Below are 21431 nucleotides of genomic sequence, written 5' to 3'. Positions count from 1 at the left end.
TCATGCTGTGGGGCTGTCTCTCAGTGAGTGTGGGTGCTCCAGTCCATTACCTCATGCTGTGGGGCTGTCTCTCAGTGAGTGTGGGTGCTCCCTTCCATTACCTCATGCTGTTGGGCTGTCTCTCAGTGAGTGTGGGTGCTCCAGTCCATTACCTCATGCTGTGGGGCTGTATCTCAGTGAGTGTGGGTGCTCCAGTCCATTACCTCATGCTGTGGGGCTGTCTCTCAGTGAGTTTGGGCCATGGACCTCATGCATTATTCATTATTTTTCTTTCCTCTCTTCCTTCTCGCTGTCCCTCTTGTTTTAAAAAGCTTCTTGCGTTCCGATGAGGAGGGGGGGCACTTCAGAGATGATCAACGAGCCTAGTGTTGAGATGCATAGTATTTAGGAAAGGGTCCTTGTTGAATCGCACCAGGAGTTCTTTGATGTGTTAAGATGGAGACAAGATGGTGTCTTCTTGCGGATCGTGTGTGATGTATACTCCCATGTATTACATTGGATTTGATGATAAAAGTTATTCCCCCCCCCACACACACACACACACACACACTCTTAAGAGATCAGAGCTGGTCTGTCTGGTATCTTCTAGTGCGTTAGGCTTCAAGCGTTCCTCTCCTCGGATATATTAGCTTGATCTTTGCCCTAGTGTTGATTTGCTTTGGTTTCTAATGTCAGAGCACTTGACTTGTTAACTTCTCTCTGCTCAGTGGTGTTACAACCCCTCGGAGGGTTTCCTCCTCTCAGCTCAGTGGTGTTAAACCCCTTCGGAGGGTTTCCTCCTCTCAGCTCAGTGGTGTTAAAACCCTTCGGAGGGTTTCCTCCTCTCAGCTCAGTGGTGTTACAACCCCTCGGAGGGTTTCCTCTCAGCTCAGTGGTGTTACACCCCTTTGGAGGGTTTCCTCCTCTCAGCTCAGTGGTGTTAAACCCCTTCGGAGGGTTTCCTCCTCTCAGCTCAGTGGTGTTAAAACCCTTCGGAGGGTTTCCTCCTCTCAGCTCAGTGGTGTTACAACCCCTCGGAGGGTTTCCTCTCAGCTCAGTGGTGTTACACCCCTTTGGAGGGTTTCCTCCTCTCAGCTCAGTGGTGTTACAACCCTTTGGAGGGGTTTCCTCCTCTCAGCTCAGTGGTGTTAAACCCCTTCGGAGGGTTTCCTCCTCTCAGCTCAGTGGTGTTAAAACCCTTTGGAGGGTTTCCTCCTCTCAGCTCAGTGGTGTTAAACCCCTTTGGAGGGTTTCCTCCTCTCAGCTCAGTGGTGTTACAACCCTTCAGAGGGTTTGACCGGTGGGGCTTTCCTTGGCTCATTGTGCTCTAGCGACTCCTTGTGACGGGGCCGGGCGCCTGCAAGCTGAACCCGGTTGCCAGTGGAACTGTGTTTCCTGCGACACATTGGTGCGTCAGACATCCGGGTTAAACAGCCTGTGGTAAATAGGTAGGCGGCCAGGTGGGTCATGGTTTTTGGGCCTGATTAGCACTGGGACGGGAGAGCACCTGGGAGAATACCAGGTGCAGTAAGATATATAAAATAACAATGTAGAAATAGTGTTCCCTAATGCTGGAAGGGGGGGACTTTGCTCTAGAAGATTCTTTAGTTGGATGTCTTATGAACGTATAACACAACATTATAACGCTGTTAGTCTAACTGGGTCTTCTTTCTCCCTTTTTGTACCTGTAGAGTCATGGACTAGTTTTTCAACCACTCCATACATTTCTTGTGAACAAACTATAGTTTTGGCAAGTCGGTTAGGACATCTACCTTGTGCAATGACACAAGTGATTTTTTTCCAACAATTGTTTACAGACAGATTATTTCACTTATAATTCACTGTATCACAATTCCCGTGGGTCAGAAGTTTACCTACACTACGTTGACTCTGCCTTTAAACAGATTGGAAAATTCCAGAAAATGTCATAGCTTTAGATGCTTCTGATAGGCTAATTGACATCATTTGAGTCAATTGGAGGTGTACCTATGGATGTATTTCAAGGCCTACCTTCAAACTCAGTGCCTCTTTGCTTGGGAAAATGGGAAAATCAAAAGAAATCTGCCAAGACCTCAGAAAAACAATTGTAGACCTCCACAAGTCTGGTTCATCCTTGGGTGAAATTTCCAAACGCCTGAAGGTACCACGTTCATCTGTACAAACGATAGTACGCAAGTATAAACACCATGGGACCACGCAGCCATCATACCTCTCAGGAAGGCGACGCGTTCTGTCTCCTAGAGATGAACGTACTTTGGTGCGAAAAGTGCAAATCAATCCCAGAGCAACAGCAAAGGACCTTGTGAAGATGCTGGAGGAAACAGGCACAGAAGTATCTATAGCCACAGTAAAATGAGTCCTATATCAACATAACATGAAAGGCCGCTCAGCAAGGAAGAAGCCACTGCTCCAAAACTGCCATTAAAAAAAGCCAGACTACGGTTTACAGCTGCACATGGGGACAAAGATCATACTTTTTGGAGAAATGTCCTCTGCTCTGATGAAACAAAAATAGAACAGTTCGGCCATAATGACCATCGTTATGTTTGGAGGAAAAGGGGGAAGCTTGCAAGCTGAAGAACACCATCCCAACCGTGAAGCACGGGGGTGGCAGCATGATGTTGTGGGGGTGCTTTGCTGCAGGAGAGACTGGTGCACTTCACAAAATAGATGGCATCATGAGGAAAGGAAAATGATGTGGATATATTGAAGCAACTTCTTAAGACACCAGTCAGGAAGTTATAGCTTGGTTGCAAATGTGTCGTCCAAATGGACTTTGACCCCAAGCATACTTCCAAGTTGTGGCAAAATGGCATTAAGGACAACAAAGTCAAGGTATTGGCGTGGCCATCATAAAGCCCTGACCTCAATCCTATATGTGTGGGCAGAACTGAAAAAGTGTGTGCGAGCAAGGAAGGAGGCCATCAAACCTGACTCTACAAGCCTGACTCAGTTACACCAGCTCTGTCAGGAGGAATGGGCCAAAATTCACCAAACGTATTGTGGGAAGCTTGTGGAAGGCTTCCCGAAATGTTTAACCCAAGTTAAAAAAATTTACGGCAATGCTAACAAATACTAATTGAGTGTATGTAAACTTCTGACCCACTGGGAATGTGATGAAAGAAATAAAAGCTGAAACAAATCATTCTCTCAACTATTATTCTGGCATTTCACATTCCTAAAATAAAGTGGTGATCATAACTGACCTAAGACAGGGAATTTTTACTTGGATTACTAGGGTAGGGTAGCCCAGTGGTTAGTGTTGGACTAGTAACCGGTAGGTTGCTGGATTGAATCCCCGAGCTGACATGGTACAAATCTGTCGTTCTGCCCCTGAAGTCAGTTAACCCACTGTTCCTAGACCAGTTGACCCACTGTTCCTAGACCAGTTGACCCACTGTTCCTAGACCAGTTGACCCACTGTTCCTAGACCAGTTGACCCACTGTTCCTAGACCAGTTGACCCACTGTTCCTAGACCAGTTGACCCACTGTTCCTAGACCAGTTGACCCACTGTTCTTAGACCAGTTGACCCACTTTTCCTAGACCAGTTGACCCACTGTTCCTAGACCAGTTGACCCACTGTTCCTAGACCAGTTGACCCACTGTTCCTAGACCAGTTGACCCACTGTTCCTAGACCAGTTGACCCACTGTTCCTAGGCCGTCATTGAAAATAAGAATTTGTTCTTAACTGACTTGCCTGGTTAAATGAAGGTAAATAAATATAACCTCATAACCCTGTTGGTCTAACTGGGTCTTCTTTCTCCCTGTGTGTTCCTGTAGATTCATGGCCACCAACGACCTGATGTCGGAGCTGCAGAAAGACTCCATCAAGCTGGACGATGACAGTGAACGCAAGGTGGTCAAGATGATCCTTAAGCTACTGGAAGACAAAAACGGAGAGGTCCAGAATCTGGCTGTCAAATGGTGAGAGATCTCTGCCTCTGTGTGTAGGGGTGTGGGTGTGTGTAGGGGTGTGTGTAGGGGTGGGTGGGTGGGTGTGTAGGGGTGTGTGTGTGTGTGTGTGGGGTGTGTGTGTGAGGGTTTCCATTAGGAAAATGTGGCACCGGACAACGTGTTGTGGGAAGATATTTTAATTTACAGGCTATTATCTCAGACATTTACCTGACCCATATGCATTGAGGTGTATAAATCCCCTTAGCGCATCCACCCAGTCCACCCACGGTGCTCAGAATGACAGAAATCACCTTTTTAGATGAGGGTAATTCATCTTAACATGCATCTCGTGTAATAAAGCAGTCCAATAAAACGTCATTTTCAAATATTTGTCAAAATGCAATTCGGGGGGGGGCGAAAACTCCGTTCTAAACAGCTCACACTGATAGCTGTTCCATATGTGACAGAAATGTACATCTCTGTTAGAAATTTAGAAAAAGGGGAGATCTAATGATGCAACAACTATCGTGGGTTGTTCATATGAGAAATGGCATAGTGGTGGATCCAATAGAACAGGAGAGAGATGACATAGTGGTGGATCCAATAGAACAGGAGAGAGATGACATAGTGGTGGATCCAATAGAACAGGAGAGAAATGGCATAGTGGTGGGTCCAATAGAACAGGAGAGAGATGACATAGTGGTGGGTCCAATAGAACAGGAGAGAAATGACAGTGGTGGGTCCAATAGAACAGGAGAGAAATGACATAGTGGTGGGTCCAATAGAACAGGAGAGAGATGACATAGTGGTGGGTCCAATAGAACAGGAGAGAGATGACATAGTGGTGGGTCCAATAGAACAGGAGAGAGATGACATAGTGGTGGGTCCAATAGAACAGGAGAGAGATGACATAGTGGTGGGTCCAATAGAACAGGAGAGAGATGACATAGTGGTGGGTCCAATAGAACAGGAGAGAGATGACATAGTGGTGGGTCCAATAGAACAGGAGAGAGATGACATAGTGGTGGGTCCAATAGAACAGGAGAGAGATGACATAGTGGTGGGTCCAATAGAACAGGAGAGAGATGACATAGTGGTGGGTCCAATAGAACAGGAGAGAGATGACATAGTGGTGGGTCCAATAGAACAGGAGAGAGATGACATAGTGGTGGGTCCAATAGAACAGGAGAGAGATGACATAGTGGTGGGTCCAATAGAACAGGGGAGAGATGACATAGTGGTGGGTCCAATAGAACAGGGGAGAGATGACATAGTGGTGGGTCCAATAGAACAGGGGAGAGATGACATAGTGGTGGGTCCAATAGAACAGGGGAGAGATGACATAGTGGTGGGTCCAATAGAACAGGGGAGAGATGACATAGTGGTGGGTCCAATAGAACAGGGGAGAGAGATGACATAGGGTCCAATAGAACAGGGGAGAGATGACATAGTGGTGGGTCCAATAGAACAGGGGAGAGATGACATAGTGGTGGGTCCAATAGAACAGGGGAGAGATGACATAGTGGTGGGTCCAATAGAACAGGGGAGAGATGACATAGGGTGGGTCCAATAGAACAGGGAGAGATGACATAGTGGTGGGTCCAATAGAACAGGGGAGAGATGACATAGTGGTGGGTCCAATAGAACAGGGGAGAGATGACATAGTGGTGGGTCCAATAGAACAGGGGAGAGATGACATAGTGGTGGGTCCAATAGAACAGGGGAGAGATGACATAGTGGTGGGTCCAATAGAACAGGGGAGAGATGACATAGTGGTGGGTCCAATAGAACAGGGGAGAGATGACATAGTGGTGGGTCCAATAGAACAGGGAGAGATGACATAGTGGTGGGTCCAATAGAACAGGGGAGAGATGACATAGTGGTGGGTCCAATAGAACAGGGGAGAGATGACATAGTGGTGGGTCCAATAGAACAGGGAGAGATGACATAGTGGTGGGTCCGGCTAGAACAGGGGAGAGATGACATAGTGGTGGGTCCAATAGAACAGGGGAGAGATGACATAGTGGTGGGTCCAATAGAACAGGGGAGAGATGACATAGTGGTGGGTCCAATAGAACAGGGGAGAGATGACATAGTGGTGGGTCCAATAGAACAGGGGAGAGATGACATAGTGGTGGGTCCAATAGAACAGGGGAGAGATGACATAGTGGTGGGTCCAATAGAACAGGGGAGAGATGACATAGTGGTGGGTCCAATAGAACAGGGGAGAGATGACATAGTGGTGGGTCCAATAGAACAGGGGAGAGATGACATAGTGGTGGGTCCAATAGAACAGGGGAGAGATGACATAGTGGTGGGTCCAATAGAACAGGGGAGAGATGACATAGTGGTGGGTCCAATAGAACAGGGGAGAGATGACATAGTGGTGGGTCCAATAGAACAGGGGAGAGATGACATAGTGGTGGGTCCAATAGAACAGGGGAGAGATGACATAGTGGTCCAATAGAACAGGGGAGAGATGACATAGTGGTGGGTCCAATAGAACAGGGGAGAGATGACATAGTGGTGGGTCCAATAGAACAGGGGAGAGATGACATAGTGGTGGGTCCAATAGAACAGGGGAGAGATGACATAGTGGTGGGTCCAATAGAACAGGGGAGAGATGACATAGTGGTGGGTCCAATAGAACAGGGGAGAGATGACATAGTGGTGGGTCCAATAGAACAGGGGAGAGATGACATAGTGGTGGGTCCAATAGAACAGGGGAGAGATGACATAGTGGTGGGTCCAATAGAACAGGGGAGAGATGACATAGTGGTGGGTCCAATAGAACAGGGAGAGATGACATAGTGGTGGGTCCAATAGAACAGGGGAGAGATGACATAGTGGTGGGTCCAATAGAACAGGGGAGAGATGACATAGTGGTGGGTCCAATAGAACAGGGAGAGATGACATAGTGGTGGGTCCAATAGAACAGGGGAGAGATGACATAGTGGTGGGTCCAATAGAACAGGGAGAGATGACATAGTGGTGGGTCCAATAGAACAGGGGAGAGATGACATAGTGGTGGGTCCAATAGAACAGGGGAGAGATGACATAGTGGTGGGTCCAATAGAACAGGGGAGAGATGACATAGTGGTGGGTCCAATAGAACAGGGGAGAGATGACATAGTGGTGGGTCCAATAGAACAGGGGAGAGATGACATAGTGGTGGGTCCAATAGAACAGGGGAGAGATGACATAGTGGTGGGTCCAATAGAACAGGGGAGAGATGACATAGTGGTGGGTCCAATAGAACAGGGGAGAGATGACATAGTGGTGGGTCCAATAGAACAGGGGAGAGATGACATAGTGGTGGGTCCAATAGAACAGGGGAGCGATGACATAGTGGTGGGTCCAATAGAACAGGGGAGCGATGACATAGTGGTGGGTCCAATAGAACAGGAGAGAGATGACATAGTGGTGGGTCCAATAGAACAGGAGAGAGATGACAGTGGTGGGTCCAATAGAACAGGAGAGAGATGACATAGTGGTGGGTCCAATAGAACAGGAGAGAGATGACATAGTGGTGGGTCCAATAGAACAGGGGAGAGATGACATAGTGGTGGGTCCAATAGAACAGGGGAGAGATGACATAGTGGTGGGTCCAATAGAACAGGGGAGAGATGACATAGTGGTGGGTCCAATAGAACAGGGGAGAGATGACATAGTGGTGGGTCCAATAGAACAGGGGAGAGATGACATAGTGGTGGGTCCAATAGAACAGGGGAGAGATGACATAGTGGTGGGTCCAATAGAACAGGGGAGAGATGACATAGTGGTGGGTCCAATAGAACAGGGGAGAGATGACATAGTGGTGGGTCCAATAGAACAGGGGAGAGATGACATAGTGGTGGGTCCAATAGAACAGGGAGAGATGACATAGTGGTGGGTCCAATAGAACAGGGGAGAGATGACATAGTGGTGGGTCCAATAGAACAGGGGAGAGATGACATAGTGGTGGGTCCAATAGAACAGGGGAGAGATGACATAGTGGTGGGTCCAATAGAACAGGGGAGAGATGACATAGTGGTGGGTCCAATAGAACAGGAGAGAGATGACATAGTGGTGGGTCCAATAGAACAGGAGAGAGATGACAGTGGTGGGTCCAATAGAACAGGAGAGAGATGACATAGTGGTGGGTCCAATAGAACAGGAGAGAGATGACATAGTGGTGGGTCCAATAGAACAGGGGAGAGATGACATAGTGGTGGGTCCAATAGAACAGGGGAGAGATGACATAGTGGTGGGTCCAATAGAACAGGGGAGAGATGACATAGTGGTGGGTCCAATAGAACAGGGGAGAGATGACATAGTGGTGGGTCCAATAGAACAGGGGAGAGATGACATAGTGGTGGGTCCAATAGAACAGGGAGAGATGACATAGTGGTGGGTCCAATAGAACAGGGGAGAGATGACATAGTGGTGGGTCCAATAGAACAGGGGAGAGATGACATAGTGGTGGGTCCAATAGAACAGGGGAGAGATGACATAGTGGTGGGTCCAATAGAACAGGGGAGAGATGACATAGTGGTGGGTCCAATAGAACAGGGGAGAGATGACATAGTGGTGGGTCCAATAGAACAGGGGAGAGATGACATAGTGGTGGGTCCAATAGAACAGGGGAGAGATGACATAGTGGTGGGTCCAATAGAACAGGGGAGAGATGACATAGTGGTGGGTCCAATAGAACAGGGGAGAGATGACATAGTGGTGGGTCCAATAGAACAGGGGAGAGATGACATAGTGGTGGGTCCAATAGAACAGGAGAGCGATGACATAGTGGTGGGTCCAATAGAACAGGGGAGAGATGACATAGTGGTGGGTCCAATAGAACAGGAGAGAGATGACAGTGGTGGGTCCAATAGAACAGGGGAGAGATGACATAGTGGTGGGTCCAATAGAACAGGGGAGAGATGACATAGTGGTGGGTCCAATAGAACAGGGGAGAGATGACATAGTGGTGGGTCCAATAGAACAGGGGAGAGATGACATAGTGGTGGGTCCAATAGAACAGGGGAGAGATGACATAGTGGTGGGTCCAATAGAACAGGGGAGAGATGACATAGTGGTGGATTCAATAGAACAGGAGAGATGACATAGTGGTGGATTCAATAGAACAGGAGAGATGACATAGTGGTGGGTCCAATAGAACAGGAGAGAGATGGCGTAGTGGTGGATCCAATAGAACAGGAGAGAGATGACATAGTGGTGGGTCCAATAGAACAGGAGAGAAATGATATAGTGGTGGGTCCAATAGAACAGGAGAGATGACATAGTGGTGGGTCCAATAGAACAGGAGAGATGACATAGTGGTGGGTCCAATAGAACAGGAGAGAGATGGCGTAGTGGTGGATTCAATAGAACAGGAGAGAGATGGCGTAGTGGTGGGTCCAATAGAACAGGAGAGAGATGACGTAGTGGTGGGTCCAATAGAACAGGAGAGAGATGACGTAGTGGTGGATTCAATAGAACAGGAGAGATGACATAGTGGTGGATTCAATAGAACAGGAGAGATGACATAGTGGTGGGTCCAATAGAACAGGAGAGAGATGGCGTAGTGGTGGATCCAATAGAACAGGAGAGAGATGGCGTAGTGGTGGATCCAATAGAACAGGAGAGAGATGACATAGTGGTGGGTCCAATAGAACAGGAGAGAAATGATATAGTGGTGGATCCAATAGAACAGGAGAGAAATGACATAGTGGTGGGTCCAATAGAACAGGAGAGATGACATAGTGGTGGATTCAATAGAACAGGAGAGAAATGACATAGTGGTGGGTCCAATAGAACAGGAGAGATGACATAGTGGTGGGTCCAATAGAACAGGAGAAATGACATAGTGGTGGATCCAATAGAACAGGAGAGAGATGACATAGCGGTGGGTCCAATAGAACAGGAGAAATGACATAGTGGTGGGTCAAGTTCATAAATGGAAATAGATTTGCCGTTGCAATTATAGCATTTCGGTCTATGAATATAAATAATGTAAAATACTTAACCAAAAAGCAGGACTTGGTTATAGAGGAATTGAAGATCATTGGTTTCTTGTTTTTTTTTTATGTTGCTGTGGATTGTTTCAGATCACAAGCTCGTAGGCCTATGCATATTTGGGAAGCCCGCGATTTGGGCAGCGCTTGTGTCGCTGGACCGAGCTGATTATTAAGTTGCGGCTGTCAGTGAAAAGCATTTAAAAATATTAGTGAAAATGATGTCTTGAGTATATTTTTATAACGTGGAGACGAGAAGGTAAAGTCTCTTTCCAGAATGGCTCTGCTGCCTCCCACCAAGTCTTGAGCATTCAGTGTTTCATAGTGTACATTTGTTGGCCCTTCGATTTAAAAAATAATAAAAAAATCAGATCCCCATTTACGTCCTCATTAGTAAATGTACCGTTAATCCCCGTCATTTGGTGACATTAATGTCTGTTAACTTCTTATGGTATAGGGGACGCTTGCGTCCCACTTGGGAAAAAAACAGGGAAAATTCAGCGCGGCAAATTCAAATAATGATATGAAATCAAACATTCATTAAATCACACATGTAAGATACTCAATTAAAGCTACACTGGTTGTGAATCCAGCCAACATGTCAGATTTTAAAAATCTTTTTGGCGAAAGCATTAAGCTCTTATCTGAGGATAGCACTATGTCAATAAAGAGGGTAGCATATTTCAACCCTGCAGGCGCTACACAAAACGCTGAAATAAAATAAAACATGCATTACCTTTGACAAACTTCTTTTGGTGGCACTCCAATATGTCCCATAAACATCACAATTGGTCCCTTTTTTTTCAATTAATTCTGTCCATATATACCCAAAATGTCCATTTATAAAGCGCGTTTGATCCAGAAAAAAACAGCTTACAAAAACACAACGTCACTACAAAACATTTCAAAAGTTGCCTATATACTTTGCCAAAAGATTTCAAACTACTTTTGTAATACAACTTTAGGTATTTTTAAACGTTAATAATCGATCAAATTGTAGATGGGATTAATCTGTATTCAATACAGCAAGTAAACAAACCATGCACCTTTTTACGCCTTGCGCAACTCTCAATAGTGTAACGTTGTTCCAGGATGTGCTTCTTCTTCGTTGCACAAAGGAATAACCTCAACCAACTTCCAAAGACTGGTGACATCCAGTGGAAGTGGTAGGAACTGAAAATAGGTTCCTATGAAATATCCCTTGGCAAAGACAACTGAGGGAGCAGTCGGAGGCAAAAAATAATAATTCTGAACAGTTAGTCCTCTGGGTTTTGCCTGCTACATAAGTTCTGTTATACTCACAGACATGATTCAAACAGTTTTAGAAACTTCAGTGTTTTTTTTCTATCCACATCTACTAATAATATGCATATCTTATATTCCTGGCATGAGTAGCAGGAAGTTGAAATTGGACACGCTATTTATCCAAAAGTGAAAATGCTGCCCCCTATACCTTGAAAGGTTAATGTATGTATTAATTAGTCATTCTCAGAGTTGAAACATAGAAGTTCACAACCTGCTACACTTGTGAGAAACAAGTTTTTTTTTTGTTTTACTTCATAACCATCATTTATGAGATTGTAAAACATTTTTTTTAAATGGTCTTGTGTTTGGAATGCGCCATGTGACCAATGAGCACTTCTGTGTTTTCTCTGTCCTGGTATTGTTGAGGGAGCATATAGAAGAACCGGGCCTGCTGCGCCGAAATGTAGGAAAGTGTTGTTGTTTTTTAAATATTCATTGAGAATGATATATTAAAGTCCTCACAGTAAGCAATTTGAAACATCTTTCCAACCGTCTCCCCCTCGATAATAATCACCAGTCCTCGGTTGTGAAAGAGCGATGGACGTTATAGGTCTACTGCTGCATTGGCCAATAGGCTGTGAGTTCCATGCGCTCCTTTCTTTAGCCATCAATGTGTCCATATGACAGACAGGCGGGTGATCTCGCATTCATTTACTTTTTTTTTCTTTAACTTTGAGATTATCATTTTAATTCCGCTTGTTATGATTAATCACGTGACAGTGATTTTGAGAAACAAACGTTATTTAAATTGTTTTTAACTGTTCCACAAATATGCGCATTTGAAAATATAATATATATGATATAATATCATAACTGACATACAATTTATCCTACCATTCTGCATGCTTCCCCAAACTTAACTCACGTGCTGCCTATGAAGTCTTCAAATACTGAACAAAAATGTAAACAACAATTTTACTGAGTTAGAGTTCATATAAGGAAAACAGTACATTTTAAATAAATTCATTAGGTCCTAATCTATGGATTTCACATGACTGGGCAGGGGTGACTAGGCCCAGCCTCTGACTAGGCCCAGCCCCTGGGGAGCCATAGGCCCAGCCCCTGGGGAGCCATAGGCCCAGCCCCTGGGGAGCCATAGGCCCAGCCAATCAGAATGAGTTTTTTTCCCCCCACAGAGGGGCGTTATTACAGACAGAAATACTCCTCAGTTTCATCAGCTGTCCGGGTGGCTGGTCTCAGACGATCCCACAGGTGAAGAAGCCTGGTGTGGAGGTCCTGGGCTGGTGTGGTTACACGTGGCCTGTAGTTGTGAGACCGGTTAGATGTACTGCCAAATTCTCTAAAACAATGTTGGAGGCGGCTTATGGTAGAGCAATGAACATTCAATTCTCTGGCAACAGCTCTGGTGCATACTCCTGCATTCAGCATACCAATTGCACGCTCCCTCAACTAGAGACATCTGTGGCATTGTGTTGTGAAAAATTGCACATTTTAGTGGCCTTTTGTTGTCCCCAGCACAAGGTGCACCTGTGTAATTAGCTTGCTTTTTAATCAGCTTCTTGATATGCCACATCTGTCAGGTGGCTTGTCTTGGCAAAGGAGAAATGCTCACTAACAGAAATGTAACCTATTTTGTTTACATAACAAAGCTTTTTGTGTGTACTGAATTTACGGGATCTTTCATTTCATCTCATGAAACATGGGACCAACACTTTACATGTTGACTTTATATTTTTGTTCAGTGTAAAATAATTGCCTCCACCTTTCCATGGTTGGATTTAGACTTTAGGTTACTCTAAAGCAAGGAAAAACATTTAAGTTTCAAACCATAAAGTATGTTATCAAAATGCATACGGCCTAAAGCTCCCATTGTAAAGTGGTGGGAGACGCACTGACGCACAGCTTTTATTCCTGCACTTGAATGGGAGACATTCTTCAATTACCAGTTGAGAAATAAAAATAGTAGCTCTTCTTAATCGAGCAACAAAACTGTTTTGAACACAAACGAATAGCATTTTTAAATGAGTGGGCTTATAGAAGCACATGTTTTGCTCCGGCAGTAACACGCTGAGGAGCTGCAGGGGAAACCCCACTCTGTAGGTTGTGTTGGATAAATAAGATGACCAACCAAAATACACACAGGCCAATTTAATTCCACAAAATTATGCAAATGAACCTATAGACCAATAAGCATGCCGGTCATTATTTTATTATTTAGCAATGGGATTGTTTTTTCTCCTGGACACTTTGGCCGGCAACAGTGCTTTTTTGTTGTTGTAGCTTTTTGTGTTTTTCTGCAACGAAAAACCTGGTGTCTCTGATTTAATTTAAGGCACCATTTATAGTGGGGTTCAAAACATGGCTGTCAAACACCGAGACTGAGAGAGGGGCTGAATCACCTGACTGACTGGCTTGGGCCCTTTGGGAGACTGTCTAGTCCCGAACCATCTGTCTGCCACTGTCTGTCTGTTGATATGTCTTTCTGTCTCTCTGATGTTATGTCTCCGTCTCTGTGTCTTTCTGTCTCTCTGATGTTATGTCTCTGTCTCTGTGTCTTTCTGTCTCTCTGATGTTATGTCTCTGTGTCTTTCTGTCTCTCTGATGTTATGTCTCTGTCTCTGCCGCTGTGTCTTTCTGTCTCTCTGATGTTATGTCTCCGCCTCTGTCTTTCTGTCTCTCTGATGTTATGTCTCTGCCGCTGTGTCTTTCTGTCTCTCTGATGTTATGTCTCTGTCGCTGTGTCTTTCTGTCTCTCTGATGTTATGTCTCTGCCTCTGCCGCTGTGTCTTTCTGTCTCTCTGATGTTATGTCTCTGTCTCTGCCGCTGTGTCTTTCTGCCTCTCTGATGTTATGTCTCTGCCTCTCTGATGTTATGTCTCTGCCTCTGTCGCTGTGTCTTTCTGTCTCTGTGTCTTTCTGTCTCTCTGATGCTATGTCTCTGCCTCCCGCTGTGTCTGTCTGTCTCTGCCTCCCGCTGTGTCTGTCTGTCTCTGCCTCTCGCTCTGTCTGTCTGTCTGTCTCTGCCTCTCGCTCTGTCTGTCTGTCTCTGCCTCTCGCTCTGTCTGTCTGTCTGTCTCTGCCTCACGCTCTGTCTGTCTGTCTGTCTCTGCCTCTCGCTCTGTCTGTCTGTCTGTCTCTGCCTCTCGCTCTGTCTGTCTGTCTGTCTCTGCCTCTCGCTCTGTCTGTCTGTCTCTGCCTCTCGCTCTGTCTGTCTGTCTGTCTCTGCCTCACGCTCTGTCTGTCTGTCTGTCTCTGCCTCTCGCTCTGTCTGTCTGTCTGTCTCTGCCTCTCGCTCTGTCTGTCTGTCTGTCTCTGCCTCTCGCTCTGTCTGTCTGTCTGTCTCTGCCTCTCGCTCTGTCTGTCTGTCTGTCTCTGCCTCTCGCTCTGTCTGTCTGTCTGTCTCTGCCTCTCGCTCTGTCTGTCTGTCTGTCTCTGCCTCTCGCTCTGTCTGTCTGTCTGTCTCTGCCTCTCGCTCTGTCTGTCTGTCTGTCTCTGCCTCTCGCTCTGTCTGTCTGTCTGTCTCTGCCTCTCGCTCTGTCTGTCTGTCTGTCTCTGCCTCTCGCTCTGTCTGTCTGTCTGTCTCTGCCTCTCGCTCTGTCTGTCTGTCTGTCTCTGCCTCTCGCTCTGTCTGTCTGTCTGTCTCTGCCTCTCGCTCTGTCTGTCTGTCTGTCTCTGCCTCCCGCTCTGTCTGTCTGTCTCTGCCTCCCGCTCTGTCTGTCTGTCTCTGCCTCCCGCTCTCTGTCTGTCTCTGCCTCTCGCTCTGTCTGTCTGTCTGTCTGTCTGTCTCTGCCTCTCGCTCTGTCTGTCTGTCTGTCTCTGCCTCACGCTCTGTCTGTCTGTCTGTCTCTGCCTCTCGCTCTGTCTGTCTGTCTGTCTCTGCCTCTCGCTCTGTCTGTCTGTCTGTCTCTGCCTCTCGCTCTGTCTGTCTGTCTCTGCCTCTCGCTCTGTCTGTCTGTCTCTGCCTCTCGCTCTGTCTGTCTGTCTCTGCCTCCCGCTCTGTCTGTCTGTCTCTGCCTCCCGCTCTGTCTGTCTGTCTCTGCCTCCCGCTCTGTCTGTCTGTCTCTGCCTCTCGCTCTGTCTGTCTGTCTGTCTCTGCCTCTCGCTCTGTCTGTCTGTCTCTGCCTCTCGCTCTGTCTGTCTGTCTCTGCCTCTCGCTCTGTCTGTCTGTCTGTCTCTGCCTCTCGCTCTGTCTGTCTGTCTGTCTCTGCCTCTCGCTCTGTCTGTCTCTGCCTCTCGCTCTGTCTGTCTGTCTGTCTCTGCCTCTCGCTCTGTCTGTCTGTCTGTCTCTGCCTCTCGCTCTGTCTGTCTGTCTGTCTCTGCCTCTCGCTCTGTCTGTCTGTCTGTCTCTGCCGCTCGCTCTGTCTGTCTGTCTCTGCCGCTCGCTCTGTCTGTCTGTCTCTGCCTCTCGCTCTGTCTGTCTGTCTCTGCCTCTCGCTCTGTCTGTCTGTCTCTCTGCCTCCCGCTCTGTCTGTCTGTCTGTCTCTGCCTCTCGCTCTGTCTGTCTGTCTGTCTCTGCCTCTCGCTCTGTCTGTCTGTCTCTGCCTCTCGCTCTGTCTGTCTGTCTGCATCTGCCTCTCGCTCTGTCTGTCTGCCTCTGCCTCCCGCTCTGTCTGTCTCTCTGCCTCTCGCTGTGTCTTTATTTCTCTTGTCTGTCTGCTTCAGTCAGTCACTCTGCCTCTTTCTCTCTGCCTCTGTTTCTCTCTCTCTCTCATTCATATCGTTTCACAACACTGATAATGGACAGTGTTATTGAATAACTCTGTTTGCTTCAGTTTGATTTGTCTTATTGCATATTTGACATATTTGTCTGTGGATATTTCATGTCAGAGCAGCGTTGACTTTTATCTTCCTTGTCCCAGCTCGGGGAACACGTCTCGGTGCTTATGAGCCAACGGCAGTGTGATCGTCTCGGCTCTCACGCTCAACAAACCATTTAGAATTAGGCTTTTAAGGGATTATGTGATCAATAAGAAGATGAATTAAAATTAATCTCTCTAGGCTGTATTTCTCTCACATTTCCAGTGTTTCATATAGGCTACAGTCACACTGCAAGTTTGCCTGCTTTCGTATCGCTGCTGTTTTGAAGTAGTAATCCACTCTGTTGTGTGTCGTGAACGCAGGCTGTCAGAAAGGCTTTGTGTCTCTTTGTGTTCTGGCTGCACTACTATGTAAGAAAACAAAAGATATTATCATTTTAAGGCCTTTTTTATATTTTTTGTTGCTCCAGATTGCAGTAAATGGCACTTACAGGTGTTAAAACAGACCCGCAAAGATCTGTCGTGACAGAGGTGACGGATCAGGTGACACTGACCTGGATGGCCAGAACAAGTAGGCTCAACTGATCTACTGTTTTAATAAACAGGTCTCTTTCTCTCTCTGTTGATGACAAGAGGCCCTAAAACCGTCTGGGTCAGCCGCTCTCGGCCTTACTGGTAATATGGTAGTGTGTTACTCAGTGTGTTTAATAAACAGGTCTCTTCCTCTCTCTGCTGCTGACAAGAGGCCCTAAAACCGTCTGGTTGAGCAGCTCTCGGCCTTACTGGTAATATGGTAGTGTGTTACTCAGTGTGTTTAATAAACAGGTCTCTTCCTCTCTCTGTTGATGACAAGAGGCCCTAAAACCGTCTGGGTCAGCCGCTCTCGGCCTTACTGGTAATATGGTAGTGTGTTACTCAGTGTGTTTAATAAACAGGTCTCTTCCTCTCTGCTGTTGACGACAAGAGGCCCTAAAACCGTCTGGGTCAGCCGCTCTCGGCCTTACTGGTAATATGGTAGTGTGTTACTCAGTGTGTTTAATAAACAGGTCTCTTCCTCTCTGCTGTTGACGACAAGAGGCCCTAAAACTGTCTGGTTGAGCAGCTCTCGGCCTTACTGGTAATATGGTAGTGTGTTACTCAGTGTGTTTAATAAACAGGTCTCTTCCTCTCTCTGCTGCTGGCGACAAGAGGCCCTAAAACCGTCTGGTTGAGCCGCTCTCGGCCTTACTGGTAATATGGTAGTGTGTTACTCAGTGTGTTTAATAAACAGGTCTCTTCCTCTCTCTGCTGCTGGCGACAAGAGGCCCTAAAACCGTCTGGTTGAGCCGCTCTCGGCCTTACTGGTAATATGGTAGTGTGTTACTCAGTGTGTTTAATAAACAGGTCTCTTCCTCTCTCTGCTGCTGGCGACAAGAGGCCCTAAAACCGTCTGGTTGAGCAGCTCTCGGCCTCACTGGTAATATGGTAGTGTGTTACTCAGTGTGTTTAATAAACAGGTCTCTTCCTCTCTCTGCTGCGGGCGACGAGGCCCTAAAACTGTCTGGTTGAGCCGCTCTCGGCCTCACTGGTAATATGGTAGTGTGTTACTCAGTGTGTTTCATAAACAGGTCTCTTCCTCTCTCTGCTGACGACAAGAGGCCCTAAAACTGTCTGGTTGAACAGCTCTCGGCCTTACTGGAAATATGGTAGTGTGTTACTCAGTGTGTTTAATAAACAGGTCTCTTCCTCTCTCTGCTGACGACAAGAGGCCCTAAAACCGTCTGGTTGAGCCGCTCTCGGCCTTACTGGAAATATGGTAGTGTGTTACTCAGTGTTTCATAAACAGGTCTCTTCCTCTCTCTGCTGCTGACGACAAGAGGCCCTAAAACTGTCTGGTTGAACAGCTCTCGGCCTTACTGGAAATATGGTAGTGTGTTACTCAGTGTGTTTCATAAACAGGTCTCTTCCTCTCTCTGCTGCTGACGACAAGAGGCCCTAAAACTGTCTGGTTGAACAGCTCTCGGCCTTACTGGAAATATGGTAGTGTGTTACTCAGTGTGTTTCATAAACAGGTCTCTTCCTCTCTCTGCTGCTGACGACAAGAGGCCCTAAAACTGTCTGGTTGAGCAGCTCTCGGCCTTACTGGTAATATGGTAGTGTGTTACTCAGTGTGTTTAATAAACAGGTCTCTTCCTCTCTCTGCTGTTGACGACAAGAGGCCCTAAAACCGTCTGGTTGAGCCGCTCTCGGGCCTAACTGGTAATATGGTAGTGTGTTACTCAGTGTGTTTAATAAACAGGTCTCTTCCTCTCTCTGCTGTTGACGACAAGAGGCCCTAAAACCGTCTGGTTGAGCCGCTCTCGGGCCTAACTGGTAATATGGTAGTGTGTTACTCAGTGTGTTTAATAAACAGGTCTCTTCTTCTCTCTGCTGTTGACGACAAGAGGCCCTAAAACCGTCTGGTTGAGCCGCTCTCGGCCTCACTGGTAATATGGTAGTGTGTTACTCAGTGTGTTTAATAAACAGGTCTCTTCCTCTCTCTGCTGTTGACGACAAGAGGCCCTAAAACCGTCTGGTTGAGCCGCTCTCGGCCTTACTGGAAATATGGTAGTGTGTTACTCAGTGTGTTTCATAAACAGGTCTCTTCCTCTCTCTGCTGCTGACGACAAGAGGCCCTAAAACCGTCTGGTTGAGCAGCTCTCGGCCTTACTGGAAATATGGTAGTGTGTTACTCAGTGTGTTTCATAAACAGGTCTCTTCCTCTCTCTGCTGTTGACGACAAGAGGCCCTAAAACCGTCTGGTTGAGCAGCTCTCGGCCTTACTGGTAATATGGTAGTGTGTTACTCAGTGTGTTTTGATTAAACGACGGCCATTTTTAAACAAGGGACCCACTTCACATGGTTCACAGTGGGGTAACAACATGGTGTTATCATGACATTAGATTAACTCTGGACTAGCGTCTGTTGAAACGAGAGAACCAGTTAGATTATGTTCCAGCCTGGGCCCGTTGGTCAGCAAGGTGAAGGAGTACCATGTAGTTTATATTGATGATATATATATATAGTGTTCCAGCCTGGGCCCGTTGGTCAGCAAGGTGAAGGAGTACCAGGTAGTTTATATTGATATATATATATATAGTGTTCCAGCCTGGGCCCGTTGGTCAGCAAGGTGAAGGAGTACCAGGTAGTTTATATTGATTAATATATTGTGTTCCAGCCTGGGCCCGTTGGTCAGTAAGGTGAAGGAGTACCAGGTAGTTTATATTGATATATATATTGTGTTCCAGCCTGGGCCCGTTGGTCAGTAAGGTGAAGGAGTACCAGGTAGTTTATATTGATATATATATTGTGTTCCAGCCTGGGCCCGTTGGTCAGTAAGGTGAAGGAGTACCAGGTAGTTTATATTGATATATATATTGTGTTCCAGCCTGGGCCCGTTGGTCAGCAAGGTGAAGGAGTACCAGGTGGAGACTATAGTGGACACACTGTGCACCAACATGCTGGCAGACAAGGAGCAGCTCCGAGACATCTCCAGCATCGGACTGAAGACGGTCATAGGAGAACTGCCCCCTGCGTCCAGCGGTAAGTACCACCCTGACCTCTAACCTCTGACCTCTACCCCGATCACTTTTCCACGAGACACGGGCCTTCACAAAGCTGATCTTGGATCAGTTTTCCCTTCTCTTTAAAAAAAAAGTTTGATAATTAAGATTATGTGGACCAGAGGGCCTGATCCCTGAACTAATGTACTATACCCTCTAGTGATGGTGTTATAGGTAATGAACTGATGGACTATCCCCTCTAGTGATGGTGTTATAGGTAATGATCTGATGGACTATCCCCTCTAGTGATGGTGTTATAGGTAATGATCTGATGGACTATCCCCTCTAGTGATGGTGTTATAGGTAATGAACTGATGGACTATCCCCTCTAGTGATGGTGTTATAGGTAATGAACTGATGGACTATCCCCTCTAGTGATGGTGTTATAGGTAATGAACTGATGGACTATCCCCTCTAGTGATGGTGTTGTAGGTAATGACCTGATGGACTATCCCCTCTAGTGATGGTGTTGTAGGTAATGACCTGATGGACTATCCCCTCTAGTGATGGTGTTATAGGTAATGACCTGATGGACTATCCCCTCTAGTGATGGTGTTATAGGTAATGAACTGATGGACTATCCCCTCTAGTGATTGTGTTGTAGGTAATGAACTGATGGACTATCCCATCTAGTGATGGTGTTGTAGGTAATGATCTGATGGACTATCCCCTCTAGTGATGGTGTTGTAGTGTGTTAGGTAATGATCTGATGGACTATTCCCTCTAGTGATGGTGTTATAGGTAATGATCTGATGGACTATCCCCTCTAGTGATGGTGTTATAGGTAATGACCTGATGGACTATCCCCTCTAGTGATGGTGTTATAGGTAATGAACTGATGAACTATCCCCTCTAGTGATGGTGTTATAGGTAATGAACTGATGGACTATCCCCTCTAGTGATGGTGTTGTAGGTAATGATCTGATGGACTATCCCCTCTAGTGATGGTGTTGTAGTGTGTTTGTTAATGATCTAATGGACTATCCCCTCTAGTGATGGTGTTGTAGGTAATGATCTGATGGACTATCCCCTCTAGTGATGGTGTTATAGGTAATGAACTGATGGACTATTCCCCCTAGTGATGGTGTTGTAGTGTGTTAGGTAATGAACTGATGGACTATCCCCTCTAGTGATGGTGTGTTAGGTAATGATCTGATGGACTATCCCCTCTAGTGATGGTGTTGTAGGTAATGAACTGATGGACTATCCCCTCTAGTGATGGTGTTGTAGGTAATGAACTGATGGACTGTCCCATCTAGTGATGGTGTTGTAGGTAATGATCTGATGGACTATCCCCTCTAGTGATGGTGTTGTAGGTAATGAACTGATGGACTATCCCCTCTAGTGATGGTGTTATAGGTAATGATCTGATGGACTATCCCCTCTAGTGATGGTGTTATAGGTAATGACCTGATGGACTATCCCATCTAGTGATGGTGTTGTAGGTAATGATCTGATGGACTATCCCCTCTAGTGATGGTGTTGTAGTGTGTTAGGTAATGATCTGATGGACTATTCCCTCTAGTGATGGTGTTGTAGGTAATGATCTGATGGACTATCCCCTCTAGTGATGGTGTTGTAGGTAATGAACTGATGGACTATCCCCTCTAGTGATGGTGTTATAGGTAATGATCTGATGGACTATCCCCTCTAGTGATGGTGTTATAGGTAATGATCTGATGGACTATCCCCTCTAGTGATGGTGTTGTAGTGTGTTTGTTAATGATCTGATGGACTATCCCCTCTAGTGATGGTGTTGTAGGTAATGAACTGATGGACTATCCCCTCTAGTGATGGTGTTATAGGTAATGATCTGATGGACTATCCCCTCTAGTGATGGTGTTATAGGTAATGACCTGATGGACTATCCCATCTAGTGATGGTGTTGTAGGTAATGATCTGATGGACTATCCCCTCTAGTGATGGTGTTGTAGTGTGTTAGGTAATGATCTGATGGACTA

General features: G+C 46.3%; 1 protein-coding gene across 1 annotated transcript in view; it reads left to right on the top strand.

The window, feature by feature from the left end:
- The window catches only part of LOC135536437 (cullin-associated NEDD8-dissociated protein 1-like), an 80606-nt gene that overhangs the window by 8240 nt on the left and 50935 nt on the right, over positions 1–21431 (top strand). Inside the window, 2 exon segments of the mRNA XM_064962776.1 lie at positions 3763–3906; positions 19296–19450. Of these exon segments, the coding sequence (XP_064818848.1) occupies positions 3763–3906; positions 19296–19450 (299 nt within the window).

The sequence above is a fragment of the Oncorhynchus masou genome, unplaced genomic scaffold (assembly GCF_036934945.1).
Source record: "Oncorhynchus masou masou isolate Uvic2021 unplaced genomic scaffold, UVic_Omas_1.1 unplaced_scaffold_618, whole genome shotgun sequence".
Taxonomy (NCBI): Eukaryota; Metazoa; Chordata; class Actinopteri; order Salmoniformes; family Salmonidae; genus Oncorhynchus; species Oncorhynchus masou.
Note: the sequence above shows the minus strand (reverse complement) of the source record. Positions and strands in the feature narration are given on the sequence as shown.